This window comes from Ipomoea nil, unplaced genomic scaffold, assembly GCF_001879475.1.
Source record: "Ipomoea nil cultivar Tokyo-kokei standard unplaced genomic scaffold, Asagao_1.1 scaffold2144, whole genome shotgun sequence".
NCBI lineage: Eukaryota > Viridiplantae > Streptophyta > Magnoliopsida > Solanales > Convolvulaceae > Ipomoea > Ipomoea nil.
In genome coordinates, this window is record NW_017618572.1 from 1,707,314 (window position 1) to 1,724,370 (window position 17,057).

The 17,057-nt window shown below is 38.0% G+C and overlaps 3 protein-coding genes across 4 annotated transcripts; 1 reads left to right on the top strand and 2 right to left on the bottom strand.

Annotated features, from left to right (window-relative positions):
• Positions 1-421: 421 nt before the first annotated feature.
• Positions 422-11,348, top strand: LOC109148605 (serine/threonine-protein phosphatase PP2A-4 catalytic subunit-like). Its single transcript, XM_019296339.1, has 8 exons — positions 422-632; positions 1,259-1,272; positions 1,380-1,420; positions 2,157-2,223; positions 3,222-3,413; positions 10,750-10,839; positions 11,050-11,160; positions 11,241-11,348. The coding sequence occupies exons 1-8, from the start codon at positions 422-424 to the stop codon at positions 11,304-11,306; spliced, it is 792 nt and encodes a 263-aa protein (XP_019151884.1). The 3' UTR covers positions 11,307-11,348.
• Positions 11,349-12,039: 691 nt separating this feature from the next.
• On the bottom strand, positions 12,040-14,015 carry LOC109148749 (receptor-like protein 12). Of its 2 annotated transcripts, none has more exons than XM_019296475.1 (2): positions 12,354-14,015; positions 12,040-12,246 (listed from the first exon to the last, which is right to left on the bottom strand). In XM_019296475.1, the coding sequence occupies exon 1, from the start codon at positions 13,995-13,997 to the stop codon at positions 12,354-12,356; it is 1,644 nt and encodes a 547-aa protein (XP_019152020.1). In that variant the 5' UTR covers positions 13,998-14,015; the 3' UTR covers positions 12,040-12,246. The 2 variants fall into 2 exon arrangements, with proteins under 2 accessions (XP_019152020.1, XP_019152019.1); XM_019296474.1 differs by having other exon boundaries at positions 12,040-12,272.
• A 46-nt stretch (positions 14,016-14,061) lies between these two features.
• Positions 14,062-15,237, bottom strand: LOC109148607 (receptor like protein 30-like). The gene has a single exon (XM_019296340.1). It carries the CDS (start codon positions 15,235-15,237, stop codon positions 14,062-14,064), a length of 1,176 nt encoding a protein of 391 aa, XP_019151885.1.
• Positions 15,238-17,057: the final 1,820 nt, after the last annotated feature.

The window sequence follows — 17,057 nt, forward strand, 5'->3', positions numbered from 1 at the left end:
TCTTGATGAATTTGGCTATAGGTTGTATGATCCAGTTGAGAAGAAGTTTGTGAGAAGCCGTGATGTAGTGTTCTTTGAAAATCAAACCATTGAGGATGTTGATAAAGTGAGGAAGCCAGAATCTCATGACAACGGAAGTTTGGTTGACCTTGAGCCAGTTTCCAACAAAGATACACATGATGTTGATGAGATTCAGGAGAATGGTCAGAATGATGATCCTGTACCAGACTTTCAGGATGATACAGTTGATGTAGATGGTCATGTTGATGATGTTGTGCACCAGGAACAAGAAGTTCCTTCGCAGGTTCCCGTTGATCCTCCTAGAAGGTCTAACAGGGAGCGGAGACCATCGACTCGTTACTCTTTCGATCAGTATGTACTCTTAACTGATGGGGGAGAACCTTAGTCCTATGAAGAAGCCATGGAGAGTGAGCAAAAGAGACAGTGGCTTGAGGCTATGCAGGATGAGATGAACTCCTTATATGCAAATGATACCTTTGAGTTGGTGAGGGCACCAAAGAGCAAGAAAGCTTTGAAGAACAGGTGGGTCTACAAATTGAAACATGAAGAAGGCACTTCAGTTCCACGGTTCAAAGCTAGACTGGTGGTGAAGGGTTTTAGCCAGAAGAAAGGTATTGATTTTGATGAAATTTTCTCTCCTGTTGTGAAATTTTCATCCATTAGAGTTGTGTTGGGTCTAGCAGCCTATTTGGATTTAGAAATTGAACAGATGGATGTGAAGACAGCTTTTCTCCATGGTGATTTAGATTAGGAGATATATATGGAGCAGCCTGAGGGTTTCAAAGTTAAAGGGAAAGAGGATTATGTTTGCAGATTGAAGAAGAGTTTGTATGGTTTGAAGCAAGCTCCGAGGCAGTGGTATAAAAAGTTTACTTCTGTTATGAGTAAGCATGGGTTGAGCTTCCCTCCTATGTGGTGAATAGCTCATGTTTGGACCAAGCCAATTTTGTATCCACTATATATTTTGTTTGGACCTCCACTCATCTTGAGCCCTAATTATTATTATCATAATAATCCCCAATGTTGGGGAATAGACAAAGTCTTCCAACAAACTCATTCTCCAATTAACTTTATACCAAACTAAAATAATATTTATAACTGCACAACTCCAAATATTATTTTAAGTTTTTCATGGTAGTACATAAACTTTAATCTCCATTACTATATAAATTTCCAACAACTCAGAATAATTCCATTTATTGAAGTTCAATGATAGCTTGAATCATTTATCATTTAGTGTTCTTAAAAAATGTTGGATTTTCCCTTTTGACTCTTCCATACTCTTAGTTTTCCTGTTACTATTACATAATTTAGATCTCTTTTGAGTTGCTTGAACTAATGGCCTGACTTTCTTGCAGATTACTCAAGTTTATGGATTTTACGATGAATGCTTAAGGAAGTGAGTTTAATAGTCTTTAATAGATGTTGCATTTTGTTATGGGGATGGACATGTGAATGTAACATTCTCTGAATGGACAACAATTTCATAGCTACCCTTTAAATTGGCGTTAAAAAGTGTGGATGTCTTTCTTTGAGTTAAATTCAATAATTGCTCTGGATTAACTATGTTGTGGATGTCTTTCTTTAAGTTTTCACAGAAGAAACAATATGTAATCAACAGTTCTCGTTTTCACTTCTATTTGTTATGATATGTTATTTAATTACTAGTGAGTGGTAATCTGTTGGATATTAGGTAATACCAGTTAATTATAATCGGGACTTAATGTTTGATAATGTCTATGTTCTGGTCCTTATCTCATGATGAAAACTATAACTTAGGAAACTATAAGCAGTATTTGATCAAACATGTAGCACAGAAATTGATTTTATATTTATTAGGTTGGATATAAAATCCAGTCTCTAAATATGGCATGCATAGTCACCTAAGAATGGCAAGAAGCATATGACGGATAAAATATTACTATCACATATTTATGTTTCGAAACTGCAATTAAGCTGGAATACCTTTGCAGTTTGGTCTTTTATGCTTCAAGGTGCATTAAATGGTATTTCTGATAAGTGTACATGTCTTCTGGATAAGTTCTTTTCACAGTTTTTTCTCTTCTAATTATTTTTTCTTTTAAAGGTCTTATATTTGCATACCTGTGTTGATTCACTGCAGTTGCATTTTACAGATATGGTAATGCCAATGTCTGGAAGACTTTCACAGATCTGTTCGACTATTTTCCACTTACAGCATTGGTCAGTACAGCATCTCATTATCTTGAATCTCTTGTAAACCTATGTGGAATATTTTGGGCCTCCCACATATGTGGGTGTCAGTTACTGACTTGACTCATGGCATTAGTTGGAATGACATGAAATTCCAATTATCAGTCTTTCTGATGCTTGTTGCATAAAACAACCTCTAGTTTGGAACGGTATGCAGTCATGTACATGCACGACTAGTTTGGCGCTTCATGCTTCCAAAATTAGTTTCCCAATTCCCATTAGCTGTGTCTTTCTAACTTGGGACGTCCCAATGTAGTGGCCTGTTGAATATCAATATTTCTATAGTCATGTTTTATCATTTTTTGAATGGTTAACAATTTAGGTTCCCACATGTGCATTACTGATAAATGATAATTTGTAAAGAATGGGTTTCTAAAACTTTATGCCAATTTCAAGAGTGAAAAAATAACTACAAAGAGAGGGCGGTGCAAGTCATGATGTATTTGACACTTCCACTGTCCCATTGCTATTGTCCAAACTGGCTGGGGTATGGGTGTGTGTCTTCTTCTTCTAACTTAAGTTTTGATATTCAGAACTGCAAGAAAAGTAGTACTAACTCCATCAAAATATCTAAAATTTAAAGAAAAATGCCTTGGCTATTGGACAAAGTTGATGAGTTGATCCCCAAGAAGTTAAGAGTTGCAATAGAAATGTGAGAGGGAGTATTTGTAATTTATGTGTCCTGTCTTTCCATATCATGCAGTGAATTTAATGTTGGTTAACAATATATTGCTTTTCCAACCAACATGTAGGGAGGTCTCTAAATATACAATGCTCTAGTTGTTACTCTTTGTACGTATACCTCTTAATACCACTATATACACTGAAGTTTTTGCATGCTCATGTTGGTAGCTAGAGAATATATATAATTTTGCTACTTAATTTACTGTGTCCATTGATGTAAATGTTCTTTTCAGTCAGTTTCTGGTTGTGATTTTGCATTTCCTATAAATTTGTTGTATCTGTAGGTGGAGTCTGAAATATTTTGTCTCCATGGTGGTTTGTCTCCATCTATTGAAACTCTTGATAATATCCGTAATTTTGATCGTGTACAAGAAGTTCCACATGAAGGGCCAATGTGTGATCTTCTATGGTCTGATCCTGACGATCGTTGCGGTTGGGGTATATCACCTAGGGGTGCAGGATATACATTTGGCCAAGTAATTTAATTTTGAGCTAGCTTCTATATACTAATTTTACTTTTTGATCAGTTTTAGAAGTTCGATAGCACTCCTGCATACTAATTAACTATTTTATCGTGTTATTTGAATTTAATGTTGAAAAATTATCGTGTTATTCACAAACTCTTACAGAACCAGGAATGGTGACCCACGACCAAAATGGGCACAATCATGAGAACAAAGCATTGTTGGGAGATTCCTGTGTGAGATATGTCATCGTCTACACAAACGGCAGTCGGTTCAAAGACATCGCGTTCTACCGTACAGCCAGTAGAGTAAATGTATCTTCACGAGGGAAGGTTCAAAGGGTGTGACCCTACCTATCCTATGCAGGGATCGACCGTTGAACACAGTTGTTTCCGATTTTAAAAAAAATACCCCGAAAATCAATTTTTCATTCATGTGGGGGATTGTTGGAAAATTAGCTTAAAAATGACATAAAATGGCATTATAAGTGGCTACCTTGTGGTACAATTATCAGTGGGGTCCACTTCCGATTTGGGTCGGGTCAAAGTGGATTCGGATTCTTCGTAGTAAGACGAAGAGATTGATATATTGTACGCTCAAAACGGATAATGGGTGAATGAGATATTGATTCTCAAAGTAGACCCATTTAAGTTGGGAAATGAAGGGAAAATGTAGGACTTTGTCCCACATTGGTTTGGAAACAAGATTTGCCCCCCTTATATACATGAGCTCTTTTCAAGCTTGTAGAATTGTATAGCATAGAGGCTCTCTCGCGCGGGGGGGGGGGGGGGGGGGGGTGCAAATCAAAATCCAACTAGAGGACATCAAAAGGCTTGAAATCAAGCCCGAGCTCGCGTGCGCGGGCACGAATGTCGTCCGGAAATGGGCTGGCCTTACGGGCTAAGTTATGCCTAACTTCGGTATCATTTTCCATCTGATATAGTCACTTGGTTCGGTCAAAACCGAACCGAGAGCACCTACTCTCGTGTGTAGCACGAGAGGTTGTGGTGCACCGAGAGCACAACTCTCGTGCATCTGTGACCACGAGAGCAGTGCACTCTCGGGTTGCACCACAGTGCACGCGAGAGATGTACTCTCGTGTTGCTGGTCCGTGTGCTCTCGTGTGAACCTGCACCCCAACGGTCTGAAACCCGAAAGTTCAGCCTGTTGTACAGATTAAACTCATCTGTTACGGAATTAATACTGTTTTAATTCCAATTTTAAATTCTGAGTTTAATCCTACTTAGTGGGTGACCGTTACAGGTGTTATACAATTGGTTTTAATCCCAATTTACTGCCATGTTGAATGCTATCCCTTCCAACGAGCCCTATATAAAGAAGAGGTTGGGCAGAAGCATTTTACACACACAGTGAGAAAAATGAAGGAATTCCAGTATAGTTTTCAGCTTCAAAACTTCTGCTTCTACTCTCTTCTTTCCCCAGCTGTGTTCCAGCTTTGTTTTGTTCGCCGGGCTCTTTGTTTAGGTGCTTAAACAAAGAGTCGTAGCACGTTTTATCCTGGGAAACCTAGGCTACAACGCTCCTAGCACTTGTGGGAGGTAGCAAATAAGGTTTTAAGGAAAAGAACCTTGTGTTCGAACTCGTGCTAAAGCCTTTACCCCAAACACTCAACCTTTTCCTTCCTAGTTTCTGTTTTCCCATATAATATTAATCTTTCCGTAGGATTATTATTATTTTGGGATTTTACAACCATATTACCCAACAATCTTAAAACCTTATATCCGTTTCCCGTTGGTTGTTTATCTCTAATTTCCTAGAAGAAATGGAGAATCCAGTTTTGCCAGCTCTCGGGGAGGAGAATGTTGTTGAGAACAACAGTGGTGGGAATGGCAATAATGTTGCTAATTCCCAGGCTACACCAGTGAACGTTGGTTCACAAGATGGTGGGAGCACCGAGGGATATATTCCCATGACTCGGGTACCTACGGTACCGAGTGGTTCGGCCGAAAGACCGGAGAAATTCACCGGTATTGGATCGAATTTCAAGAGGTGGCAGCAAAAGATGTTGTTCTACCTGGCAACTCTCGGCTTGGCGAGATTCTTAACCGAGAAGGTTCCCGAATTAAGGGAACAAGATGCCCAATCCGTGATGGCAGTTGGCTATTGGAAGGATTCGGACTTCCTATGCCGAAACTACATCCTAAACGGATTATGTGATGCTTTATACGATGTATATCGCAAGATAGGCACAGCAAAAGCATTGTGGGAAGCCTTGGATCATAAATACCGAAGTGAGGATGCCGGCGCAAAGAAATTTGTGGTTGGCCGATTCCTTGACTTCAAAATGGTTGATTCCAAGACCGTGCTAAGTCAGGTTGAGGATTTACAACTAATCTTTGATGAAATCCGTGACGAAGGCATGAAGTTGAGTGAAGCCTTCCTAGTGGGATCCGTTATCCACTTGCTGCCTCCAGGGTGGAAGGACTTCAAGAATTACCTCAAGCATAAGCGAAAGGAAATGAACCTGGAGGACCTGATCCAGCGACTCCGAATTGAGGAGGGGAACAGGACGAATGATGGCAGAAATACTGTCACTGTTGGCGCTAAGGCCAATGTTGTGGAGCATGCCAAAGGCTCCAAGAAGAACAAGAAGGACAAGCAGAAGCTAGGTCCGAAAGGAGGCATTACCAAGAAGAAATTTCATGGAAAATGCTTCAATTGTGGCAAGACTGGCCACAAGTCCTCTGAATGCAAAGTTCCTAAGAAGAAGAACAAGAGTTCTGAAGCCAACATGGTTGAGGAAAGCAATCAGAAGGAGGTCGAGATTAGCCTTTCGGCTATGGTGACCGAGGTGAACCTCGTGGACTCTAACCCACGAGAGTGGTTCATCGACACTGGTGCAACAAGGCATTTGTGTTGCAACCGAGAGATGTTCAACACCTTTGAGACCGTTGAGGGCGAGAAGGTTTGGATGGGAAACTCTGCTCAGTCTGCTGTGGAAGGCATGGGCAAGGTGGTTCTGAAGATGACTTCCGGGAAGGAACTGACGTTGAACAACGTGCTGTATGTTCCAGAGCTGAGGAAGAATCTGGTGTCTGGCTCACTGTTGAACAAGCATGGCTTTCGCATGGTGTTCGAGTCAGACAAGGTTGTTTTGTCTAAGTTAGGAATGTTTGTAGGCAAAGGTTATGTAACCAATGGGCTCTTTAAGCTCAATGTAATGCCTATTATGAATAAAAGCAAAGTTACTTCCGTTTACTTGCTTGAGTCTTCCAATTTGTGGCATGGTAGACTAGGTCACGTTAATTATAATTCTATGCGTAGATTAATTAACATGAACCTAATTCCTAACTTTCATATTAACACAAATAACAAGTGTGAAATTTGTGTTGAGGCAAAATTAACGAAAGTACCTTTCAAATCGGTTGAAAGGGAAACTGAACCACTAGAATTAATCCATAGTGATTTGTGCGATTTTAGATCGATACAAACGAGAGGTGGTAATAAATATTTTATCACCTTTATCGACGATAGCACACGTTATTGCTATGTGTATTTGCTTAAAAGCAAAGACGAAGCCTTGGAAAAATTCATTCTTTATAAGAATGAAGTTGAAAACCAACTTAATCAAAAGATTAAGAAAGTTAGGAGCGATAGAGGTGGTGAGTACGAAGCACCTATTGGTGACTTCTGTGCGAGTGTAGGTATAATACACGAGCGTACTGCACCTTACTCACCTCAATCGAACGGTGTTGCCGAACGAAAGAATCGTACATTGAAAGATATGATGAATGCGATGCTTATAAGTTCGGGCCTACCTCAAGACGCGTGGGGTGAGGCTATTTTGACAAGTAATTACCTTTTAAATAAGGTACCCCACAAGAAGTTTGATAAGACTCCTTATGAGCTGTGGAACGGTAGGAAACCTTCCTACCAGTACTTGAAAGTGTGGGGGTGTCTTGCCAAAGTTTTGGTGCCAACACCTAAGAAAGTAAAGATAGGTCCTAAGACAGTGGACTGTATCTTTATTGGCTATGCACATAATAGTAGTGCTTATCGGTTCTTAGTACACGAGTCCCATAATCCGGACGTACACGAGAACACGATAATAGAATCAAGGAATGCATCTTTCTTTGAAAATGTATTTCCTTGTAGGTCCAATGAGGGACCGAGTTCGTCAAAACGAACGTTTGACGAAGCTATGGATAATGATAGTGGGGAATCCGAGAGAGAACCCGAGCTCGAGCCAAGACGCAGTAAGCGGGCGAGAGTTGGAAAATCATTTGGTCCTGATTTTCTAACTTACTTGTTGGAGTACGATTCGAGTACTCTAACTTGTTTATTAGAAAATGAACCCGATTTTCTATCTTGTTTGATAGAAAACGAGCCTCGAACGTACGGAGAAGCCGTGACTTCTACAGAAGGACCAATGTGGAAAGAGGCTATTAAAAGTGAAGTGGATTCTATTTTACAGAATCACACTTGGGAACTTGTTGATCTTCCTCCGGGTAGTAAACCCTTAGGATCCAAGTGGGTCTTTAAAAGGAAGATGAAACCCGATGGTTCCATCGAGAAGTATAAGGCTAGGCTTGTAATCAAGGGTTACAGGCAACGCGAGGGCCTTGATTACTTCGACACGTATTCTCCCGTGACGAGAATAAATTCCATTAGAATGATACTTGCTATAGCCGCGTTGCGGAATTTAGAAGTTCATCAAATGGACGTTAAAACCGCTTTCCTAAATGGCGAACTAGATGAGGAAATCTACATGGAACAACCCGAAGGGTTCGTGGTTCCGGGCCAAGAAAGGAAAGTGTGTAAGTTGGTTAAATCGCTATATGGTTTAAAACAAGCGCCTAAACAATGGCACGAGAAGTTTGACCATGCGATGTTAACTAATGGATTTAAAATAAACGAAAGTGACAAATGTGTCTACGTTAAGGAAACGATAGACGGCTATGTCATTCTCTGTTTATACGTAGATGATATACTCATCGTTGGTAGTAACGATCGGATGATCAAGTCTACCAAAACCATGTTAAATGCGAGATTTGACATGAAAGATATGGGTTTGGCTGATTTAATCCTCGGGATTAGAATCATTAGAAGACCTGATGGTCTTGTGTTGAGCCAATCTCACTATATTGATAAAATCCTTGGGAAATTTATCAAGGATAATCATCAAGGGACTAGGACGCCCCTAGATCGAAGCGTTCATCTAACCAAAAACCACGGAGAATGTATTTCTCAAGTAGAATATGCTCGGGTTATTGGTAGTTTGATGTATCTTATGAGCTGTACTAGACCGGATATTGCATTTGCGGTTAGTAAACTCAGTAGATATACAAGTAACCCCGGTGCCATGCACTGGACGGCAATAGTGAAGGTTCTGAGATACTTAAGGTATACTCGAGACCTTGGACTGCACTATGGGAGATATCCTGCTGTACTTGAAGGGTATAGCGACGCTAGCTGGATATCTGACATTAAGGACTCCAAGTCCACTAGTGGCTATGTGTTTACACTAGCCGGTGCAGCCGTTGCATGGAAATCCTCTAAACAGACCGTGATAGCTAGATCCACGATGGAATCTGAGCTGATAGCCTTGGACAAATGTTGTGAAGAGGCTGAATGGCTACGCCATTTTTTAGAGGATATTCCTAATTGGGAAAGACCTGTACCTCCAATGTGTGTGCATTGCGATAGTCAAGCTGCAATTGGGCGAGTACAGAATCATATGTATAATGGTAAGTCTAGACATGTGCGTCGTAGACATAATACCATTAGACAACTTCTCACAACTGGTGTTGTCTCGATTGACTACGTAAAGTCAGAAGACAATATAGCGGATCCGCTAACCAAAGGGTTATGTAGAGTAGCTGTGGAGAAGTTGAGACGAGGAATGGGTCTAAAGCCCTTGGTATAAGTTCTATAGTGGACACCCAACCTAGCTGGCACCTAGGTTCAATGGGACAACTAAATTATGGAACGGAGCGTGTCACTGTGGGGGTCTCGGATTCCCTACCACTCCTCGTTAGAAACAGTGGCTCCCACACAAGGTTAGCATGTTAAATGCTTTAGTGATTCGAATGTCGGTTGACATATGTGAGTATGCGGGATACTCGAGAAAGAATCACCTATGTGAAAGAGAAGTGAGGGTCGCTTCAAAGGAGAATTGACGGGCACAATTATTCACAAACTCTTACAGAACCAGGAATGGTGACCCACGACCAAAATGGGCACAATCATGAGAACAAAGCATTGTTGGGAGATTCCTGTGTGAGATATGTCATCGTCTACACAAACGGCAGTCGGTTCAAAGACATCGCGTTCTACCGTACAGCCAGTAGAGTAAATGTATCTTCACGAGGGAAGGTTCAAAGGGTGTGACCCTACCTATCCTATGCAGGGATCGACCGTTGAACACAGTTGTTTCCGATTTTAAAAAAAATACCCCGAAAATCAATTTTTCATTCATGTGGGGGATTGTTGGAAAATTTGCTTAAAAATGACATAAAATGGCATTATAAGTGGCTACCTTGTGGTACAATTATCAGTGGGGTCCACTTCCGATTTGGGTCGGGTCAAAGTGGATTCGGATTCTTCGTAGTAAGACGAAGAGATTGATATATTGTACGCTCAAAACGGATAATGGGTGAATGAGATATTGATTCTCAAAGTAGACCCATTTAAGTTGGGAAATGAAGGGAAAATGTAGGACTTTGTCCCACATTGGTTTGGAAACAAGATATAGTCACTTGGTCCGTGTGCTCTCGTGTGAACCTGCACCCCAACGGTCTGAAACCCGAAAGTTCAGCCTGTTGTACAGATTAAACTCATCTGTTACGGAATTAATACTGTTTTAATTCCAATTTTAAATTCTGAGTTTAATCCTACTTAGTGGGTGACCGTTACAGGTGTTATACAATTGGTTTTAATCCCAATTTACTGCCATGTTGAATGCTATCCCTTCCAACGAGCCCTATATAAAGAAGAGGTTGGGCAGAAGCATTTTACACACACAGTGAGAAAAACGAAGGAATTCCAGTATAGTTTTCAGCTTCAAAACTTCTGCTTCTACTCTCTTCTTTCCCCAGCTGTGTTCCAGCTTTGTTTTGTTCGCCGGGCTCTTTGTTTAGGTGCTTAAACAAAGAGTCGTAGCACGTTTTATCCTGGGAAACCTAGGCTACAACGCTCCTAGCACTTGTGGGAGGTAGCAAATAAGGTTTTAAGGAAAAGAACCTTGTGTTCGAACTCGTGCTAAAGCCTTTACCCCAAACACTCAACCTTTTCCTTCCTAGTTTCTGTTTTCCCATATAATATTAATCTTTCCGTAGGATTATTATTATTTTGGGATTTTACAACCATATTACCCAACATTTAACAGGACATATCAGAGCAATTTAACCATACTAACAGCTTGAAGCTTATTGCTAGAGCATACCAGCTGGTTATGGATGGATATAATTGGGCTCATGTAATAATTTGTCTATAAGCAAAGCTGCGTTTACTTCAATTTTCCATTATTTTTTTGGGACCCTAAATTTTCCATTTAAAAAATTATGTTTTTCCGAATTCTCTGTTTTCCTTCAGAAAAATGGAAAATTTCTCCATGCCCATTTCTATTTGTAATTTTCATTAGGGAGAATGAAGAATGAGATCCATTTACTTTAATTTGCTTTTGCAGGACCAGAAGGTTGTTACCATATTCAGTGCTCCTAACTATTGTTACCGATGTGGAAATATGGCATCCATACTGGAAGTTGATGACGGCAACAAAGGACACACTTTTATTCAGGTCTCTCTTCCCCATCCTTAGCTTTATCTAAAGGATATTAGATTGTGTAATGAAATATTGAGTTTGAAACTATATTGCAGTTTGAGCCAGCTCCGAGGAGAGGTGAGCCAGACGTAACCCGAAGAACACCAGATTACTTTCTATGAACTACAAGGTGACGTTGCACATCAGATGAGTCTCCTACGAATGGTGGGATGACATAAAGCATGTAGAAATGGCAGCTGAAGCTTTTTAATTCTGTTATGTACTAATCTTACGGATCGAGATACATTCAATGAAATGAAGTAATTGAAGATGGCGAGACGACCCATGCAAAGCTTGGTTTTGTTCTTTTTTCTTGCATATTTTTGTTGTTTATTGTACTAGAAGGAATGAAGGATGATCATTTTCTTAATATTTTTCTTTAGAATTTTTTTTTTCCCCTTTGTGTTTACATTTTGTAGAGGGAGGAATATTATTAGCATGTGTTAATTTTCAGTTTGTTTAATCATTTGCGCTTTCCGACCAGCTCTTCGGCTATTTTTGTGCATTAATCTGCGCTTTCCCCCAGCCACATACTATGCACTCATCAATTGTTATACCATGAATCAAGATTCACCATGCACATTGTGGTTTTTTGTCTAGATTATGTACATGTATTTATGTATCTTTAGTTAACAAATTATGTACTTGTTATAATTAATATATTATGTATTTTGCAGTTGACAAATTATATACGTTCAGTTTATTTATACAAATTATAGGTTTACAATGTATTTCATGCATTAACTGAACTATTCTTGTAAGTTGTAATCATTAACCTTAATCAGTGATTATTATCAACTATTGAACATGCGGTCCTTCAGTTTTCAATCCCAAGTCTACAATATAATGGTTATAAGTAGCAACTTATTGAACATGTTATTAATTGCAAACCAAAGTGCATTAAACAATTAGCTATTTTTCAAAACATTTTACTATTGAGAGAACATTTATTGCAAATTGAAGTGAAGGATAATCTAATAGATCATTACATGGACATATGAGAAAGTGAAATTTATTTAAACTATCTTATCTACTAGTGTTGAGTTTGAAGTGCAATCTGTCCTTTGCATCAAAGTAGAGTTAAAGCCCTGAAAACAGTAACTCAAAATCAGTTGTAAAAAAAAAAAAAGAAAGATCTTAACCAAAAATATTTATTAATTACACCATACCTAGTTTCTTCTTCTTCTTCCATTCCTTGGTGTCTTTGACCTCTTTCTGTTCTTCAATTTCCTCAAAATTCTGCATCCTTCTTCTTCAACAAATTTTGTAATCCAATAAGGCTTTCGAGTTAAAAGCATGAGACTCCTCATTACCATTCCAAAAACAACGCCACAACCATAGCCCAACAACACAACTTTCCAGGTACAACCATCTAAAATGCTCACATTGTCTTCTTGATGGAGCACTTCTAGAGTAGGTTGTTGAGATGAGACACCATTCCCACAGTCTTTTGTCATTGGATATCCACGCAGGCCATCATTCCCTTCGTAAGAACCCTTATCAAATGTGTTGAATTGATTCCCCTTGGGTATGCATCCTGTAAGATGATTATGAGAGAGTTTGAAAACACAAAGAAATGTAAGAGGTGCCAACTCCTTTGGAATTTCCCCCACAAGCTGATTTGAGGAAAGGTCTAATGATTCCAACGAGGATAGTTTTCCAAAAGAACGGGGGATACTACCACACAACATGTTGTGCGATAAATTCAAACCTCGGAGGGAAAGAAGTTGTCCTATGGCCCCAGGAATTTCCCCTTCAAATTTATTACTTGAGAGATCAATGGTGGTTAACACAGTTAAGACTTTTACAAAATTAAGCATGCTTCCCTTCCATGTTAGCACCAAAGTGTCTTTGTAGTACCTGTTGCTTTGATCCCCTAAATAACTTGGTGGCTTTCTATCTTCATCGGTGTCTTTCATAGCAGTAAAGCTCTTGAACAACCAAACCGGCAAATTCCCAGTAAACTCATTGTGGGAGAGATCAATGATCTTTAGCTGAGAAGACAGGTGTTTAGTTGGTGAAGTAGTTATGGTGCCATGGAAGTGGTTAGATCTCAGACTAAGTACCTGTAATTTTGGGAGTGTTAACAACCACTCGGGGAATATATAGCTCAAGTTGTTTTCTCCAAGATCAAGAACTACCAAATTAATACAACTGGCCAAAGATCGTGGAATTCTTCCTTCCAACTTATTTCCTCTCAAATTAAGAGTATGTAATTGATTTGCTGTGGAAAAAGTTGAAGGAATGGAACCACGGAATTCATTGTTATGCAGGTCCAGTACCTCCAAAAACTTGCTAGAGTTTCCAAGACATTGCGGGATTGCACGACTTAAATTGTTGTTGGCCAAGTCTAGAATTTGAACATTGCTTAAATTGCATACAGTGAAAGGCATCTCACCACTGAGTTTGTTCTGTGATGCAAAATAATATGCTAAGAAGGGAGATGATGGAATAGGAAGTGACCCTTCTAGCAAGTTGAATTGGAGATCAATAGTATCAATTGAATGAAGTTGATGAATTCCTTCCACACTAGTGAGGTAGTTGTGGGATAGATAAAGATACCACAATGTGTCCTGCCAGTTTGACCAAGCCCATTCTGGAATTCTTTCTTGTATTTTATTGTTGGAAAGATCTAGATAAAAAAGGGACTTTGAATCTCTTAAAAAATTCAAATTCGTCAAATTGCATGACGATAACGCCAACCAAAGTAAGTTTTCAGACCAACTTGTCGAGTTGGTTTTGGGATTGGAGACTACTGATAGGCGGTTGTGAGATAGATCTAGCATTATAATTCTTTTGAGGTTTGAGAACATGTTGAGCTCTACAGTACCGCTGAAATTGTTGGATGAAAGGTCAAGGTAGTATAGAGTAGAATGATTAAAAAGCCAAAGAGGGTACTGTTCCACAGAGTGAATTGTTTGAGAGATCTAAGGCCTCCAGATGAGTAATGTTTGTGATGGAAGACGGAAATTGGGCAGTGATGCTGTTATCAGAAAGAAATAACTTTTTCAACCTCCAGAGCTTTATAAACAAATCAGCAAAGCCACCTTCCAAATTGTTATCACGAAGATTTAATGATATGAGTTGCTCAAGATCTAAAATAGTCTCTGAAACATTACCCCTTAATCCACAGTTTGCTAATCCCAAAAACTTGACTCTGCTAAGATTCCTAAGAGATTCAATAATGTGTGGAGGACATCTAGTATAGCCGAGATCCAAATATGAGAGAGACAAACTACTGTTCCATCTGATGCTTGGAAAGCGAATTGTGAGATTCTGGTTGCCTTTTAAAAAAAGTTTTTTCAAATTTGGGAGGTGAAAGATGGTTGAGGGCAAACTTCCTTTTAATTCTGTGTAAGAAAGACTCAACGTTGTTATGGAAGAAGAGACATTATGTGGTATAGTTGAATGGATCGGTATTCCATCCAGAACTATTTCCCTTAACTGTGTTGCATTTTGAAGGAGAAACATGAAATCATCATTTTCAATTTCTAAAGCAGAGTAGTCGTAGAAAGAGTCACCTAGATCAAGAGAAATTAAGTTGGGAAGATGTAAGATTTTTAAAGGAATTTGACCTGACAATCTTGAGCTTGAAAGGTTGAGATGTGTGAGATAAGAAAAGTCTCCAAATTTATGTGAAATCAATGACCCATAGAATTGATTCCCTGCAAGATTTAACTTTTGTAGATGAGAGAGGTGAAAGAGAGAGCTATTGGAATCAATTGTTCCTCGAAGTCGACTGCAACTGAGATCAAGCTCAATCACTTGGCCTGTGGACTCGTCACATGTAACTCCATCCCACAAGCAGCAATCGGTGCTACTATTCCAAGAAGTGGTTTTTGGATAGGAATTCTGGACACTTTCATAGGAATTCTGCTGAATGGAACTCTGGACACAATAATCTATTGGATTGGTATCTATTTTAAAGGACTGTTTGAAATGGAGTAGGGCAAGACGTTCATCATTTTGGCACAAAGCATATGCAGATAAGGAAACAGAGGAAATTAAAAAGAGGAGACAGAGCAAGAGAAGTATTAGAATTTGGCTACCCATTTGTGTTAATTTCAAGTGAAGAAAGTTGAAGGCAGAAAGTGTATATGATATTTGAATGCAGGCCTACATATTTATATAGGGCTATTTGTCTTCAAGGAATGGGAAGACTAGCAAGATTTCTATTTATCATCACACTTTTTGCCTTAAGAGTTATACATATATATTATAACTATACTGCTTTATTTCATCTTCTCTTATATTTACCATAATAGCATACACAATTGCGGAGTACTATTCTTAGCATAATTTAACTAAGATTTTCAGAATTTCAAAAAATAATCACTAATTTTATATTCATATGATAGTGACCAGGCCACTTAGTTAATGTTAGGGCTGGGCAATTTGATTTGGTTTTTTTGAATCAAACCGAACCAAATTGAACTAGTTCGGTTTGGTAATATACCGAACAACCGAACAATAATGGTTTCTTATATATCGAACAGTTTGGTAAAAAATTGAACCGAACCGAATAGTTCGGTAAAAAACTAAATTGAACCGAACCGAATACCGTTTGTTTGTTTTTTTTTTTTAATAAATAAATATAATAATAATAATAATAATAATAATAATAATAATAATAATAATAATAATAATAATAATAATAATAATAATAATAAAATAGAAGTTAATCTAAATCCCTTCAGCTCATATTCTCGCTGGTATTTCTCTTAAATATTTTATTTGATTTCTTTATAGCTTGTTCTCTACTTTGCAGTTTTGATGTTTGCCGCAATTGTTCTTTGCCTCACAATTATATCTAACTTGAATTATTCTTACAATATTTAATATTTTCCTTAGTTTTATGTTTCTAATTTTCTATGAAATTAATGTACTTCAATATCATTTTAGTTTATTTTGTAGTGCTTGAAAGCACTGAAAATATAATTTTATTGCACTGAAAATGTATTTTGTCAAGCAATGACGGATTGTGTCCAGTTATAATTAAATATATTATAAGTGTGTTGTATTGAAAATTAGTAATCAGATCAAGATTTTATGAATTTCAAAAAGTAATGACTAATTTTATATTCATATAATAGCGTTAAAATATTTTATATAATCTAATATATAAGTTTGAAACTCAATACGAAATTCACAATTTTTCTTATACGTAAAAAAAAAAAAAAAAAAATTAAAGATTTTCATTTAAAAACTTGCAATTAATTAAAGAAGGGAATAGAACTCCTAGTTATTGTTACAGATGTGGAAATATGGTACGCGGTTACGTTGCATATCAGATTTCGTGATGATGGGGTGACATAAGGCATGTAGAAATGGCGAGACGACATTATATTATATTTCTGCTTGCTTAGCTTGTACCATTTCATGCAAAGCTTGATTTTGTTCTCTTTTTTTCATGCATATTTTTGTTGTTTATTGTAAGGGAATAAATGATGATCGTTTTCTTATTTATAATTTTTTATTTCCTTTGTGGTTGCATTCTGTAGAGGGAGGAATATTATTAGCCTGTCTTAATTTCAATTTCTTTAACCCAATGGGGTAGCTCAATTGACAAATGAGATCTCTTTGTAGGGGGTGAGGGGAGGGGGAATTATGGAATAATCTAAGTTTGATTTTCACAAGTGACAATTTTCCTTGGATCATTTTCCGTTCCTTCCGAAGCGAACGGGAATAGTTGGGTAGATCTAGACCATCTCGTGATTTATACAAAAAAAAAAAAAAAAAAAAAAAAAAAAAAAAAAAAACAAACAAACCAAAAAAAAAAAAAAAAAAAAACTGAATATTATACGTAGTGGTGTTGTAGTTGAACTAGTGTGTATGTATAAAATAATTCTGAATAATGATGGATGTTGCTACAT

Coding starts and splice junctions, on each gene's coding strand:
- LOC109148605 (XM_019296339.1), top strand. CDS start 422: ATGGAGAGTGAGCAAAAGAGACAGTGGCTTGAGGCTATGCAGGATGAG. Junction 3,414..10,749: donor CAGGATATACATTTGGCCAA/GTAATTTAATTT, acceptor AACATTTAACAG/GACATATCAGAGCAATTTAA. Junction 11,161..11,240: donor AAGGACACACTTTTATTCAG/GTCTCTCTTCCC, acceptor ACTATATTGCAG/TTTGAGCCAGCTCCGAGGAG.
- LOC109148749 (XM_019296475.1), bottom strand. CDS start 13,997: ATGTTCTCAAACCTCAAAAGAATTATAATGCTAGATCTATCTCACAAC.
- LOC109148607 (XM_019296340.1), bottom strand. CDS start 15,237: ATGGGTAGCCAAATTCTAATACTTCTCTTGCTCTGTCTCCTCTTTTTA.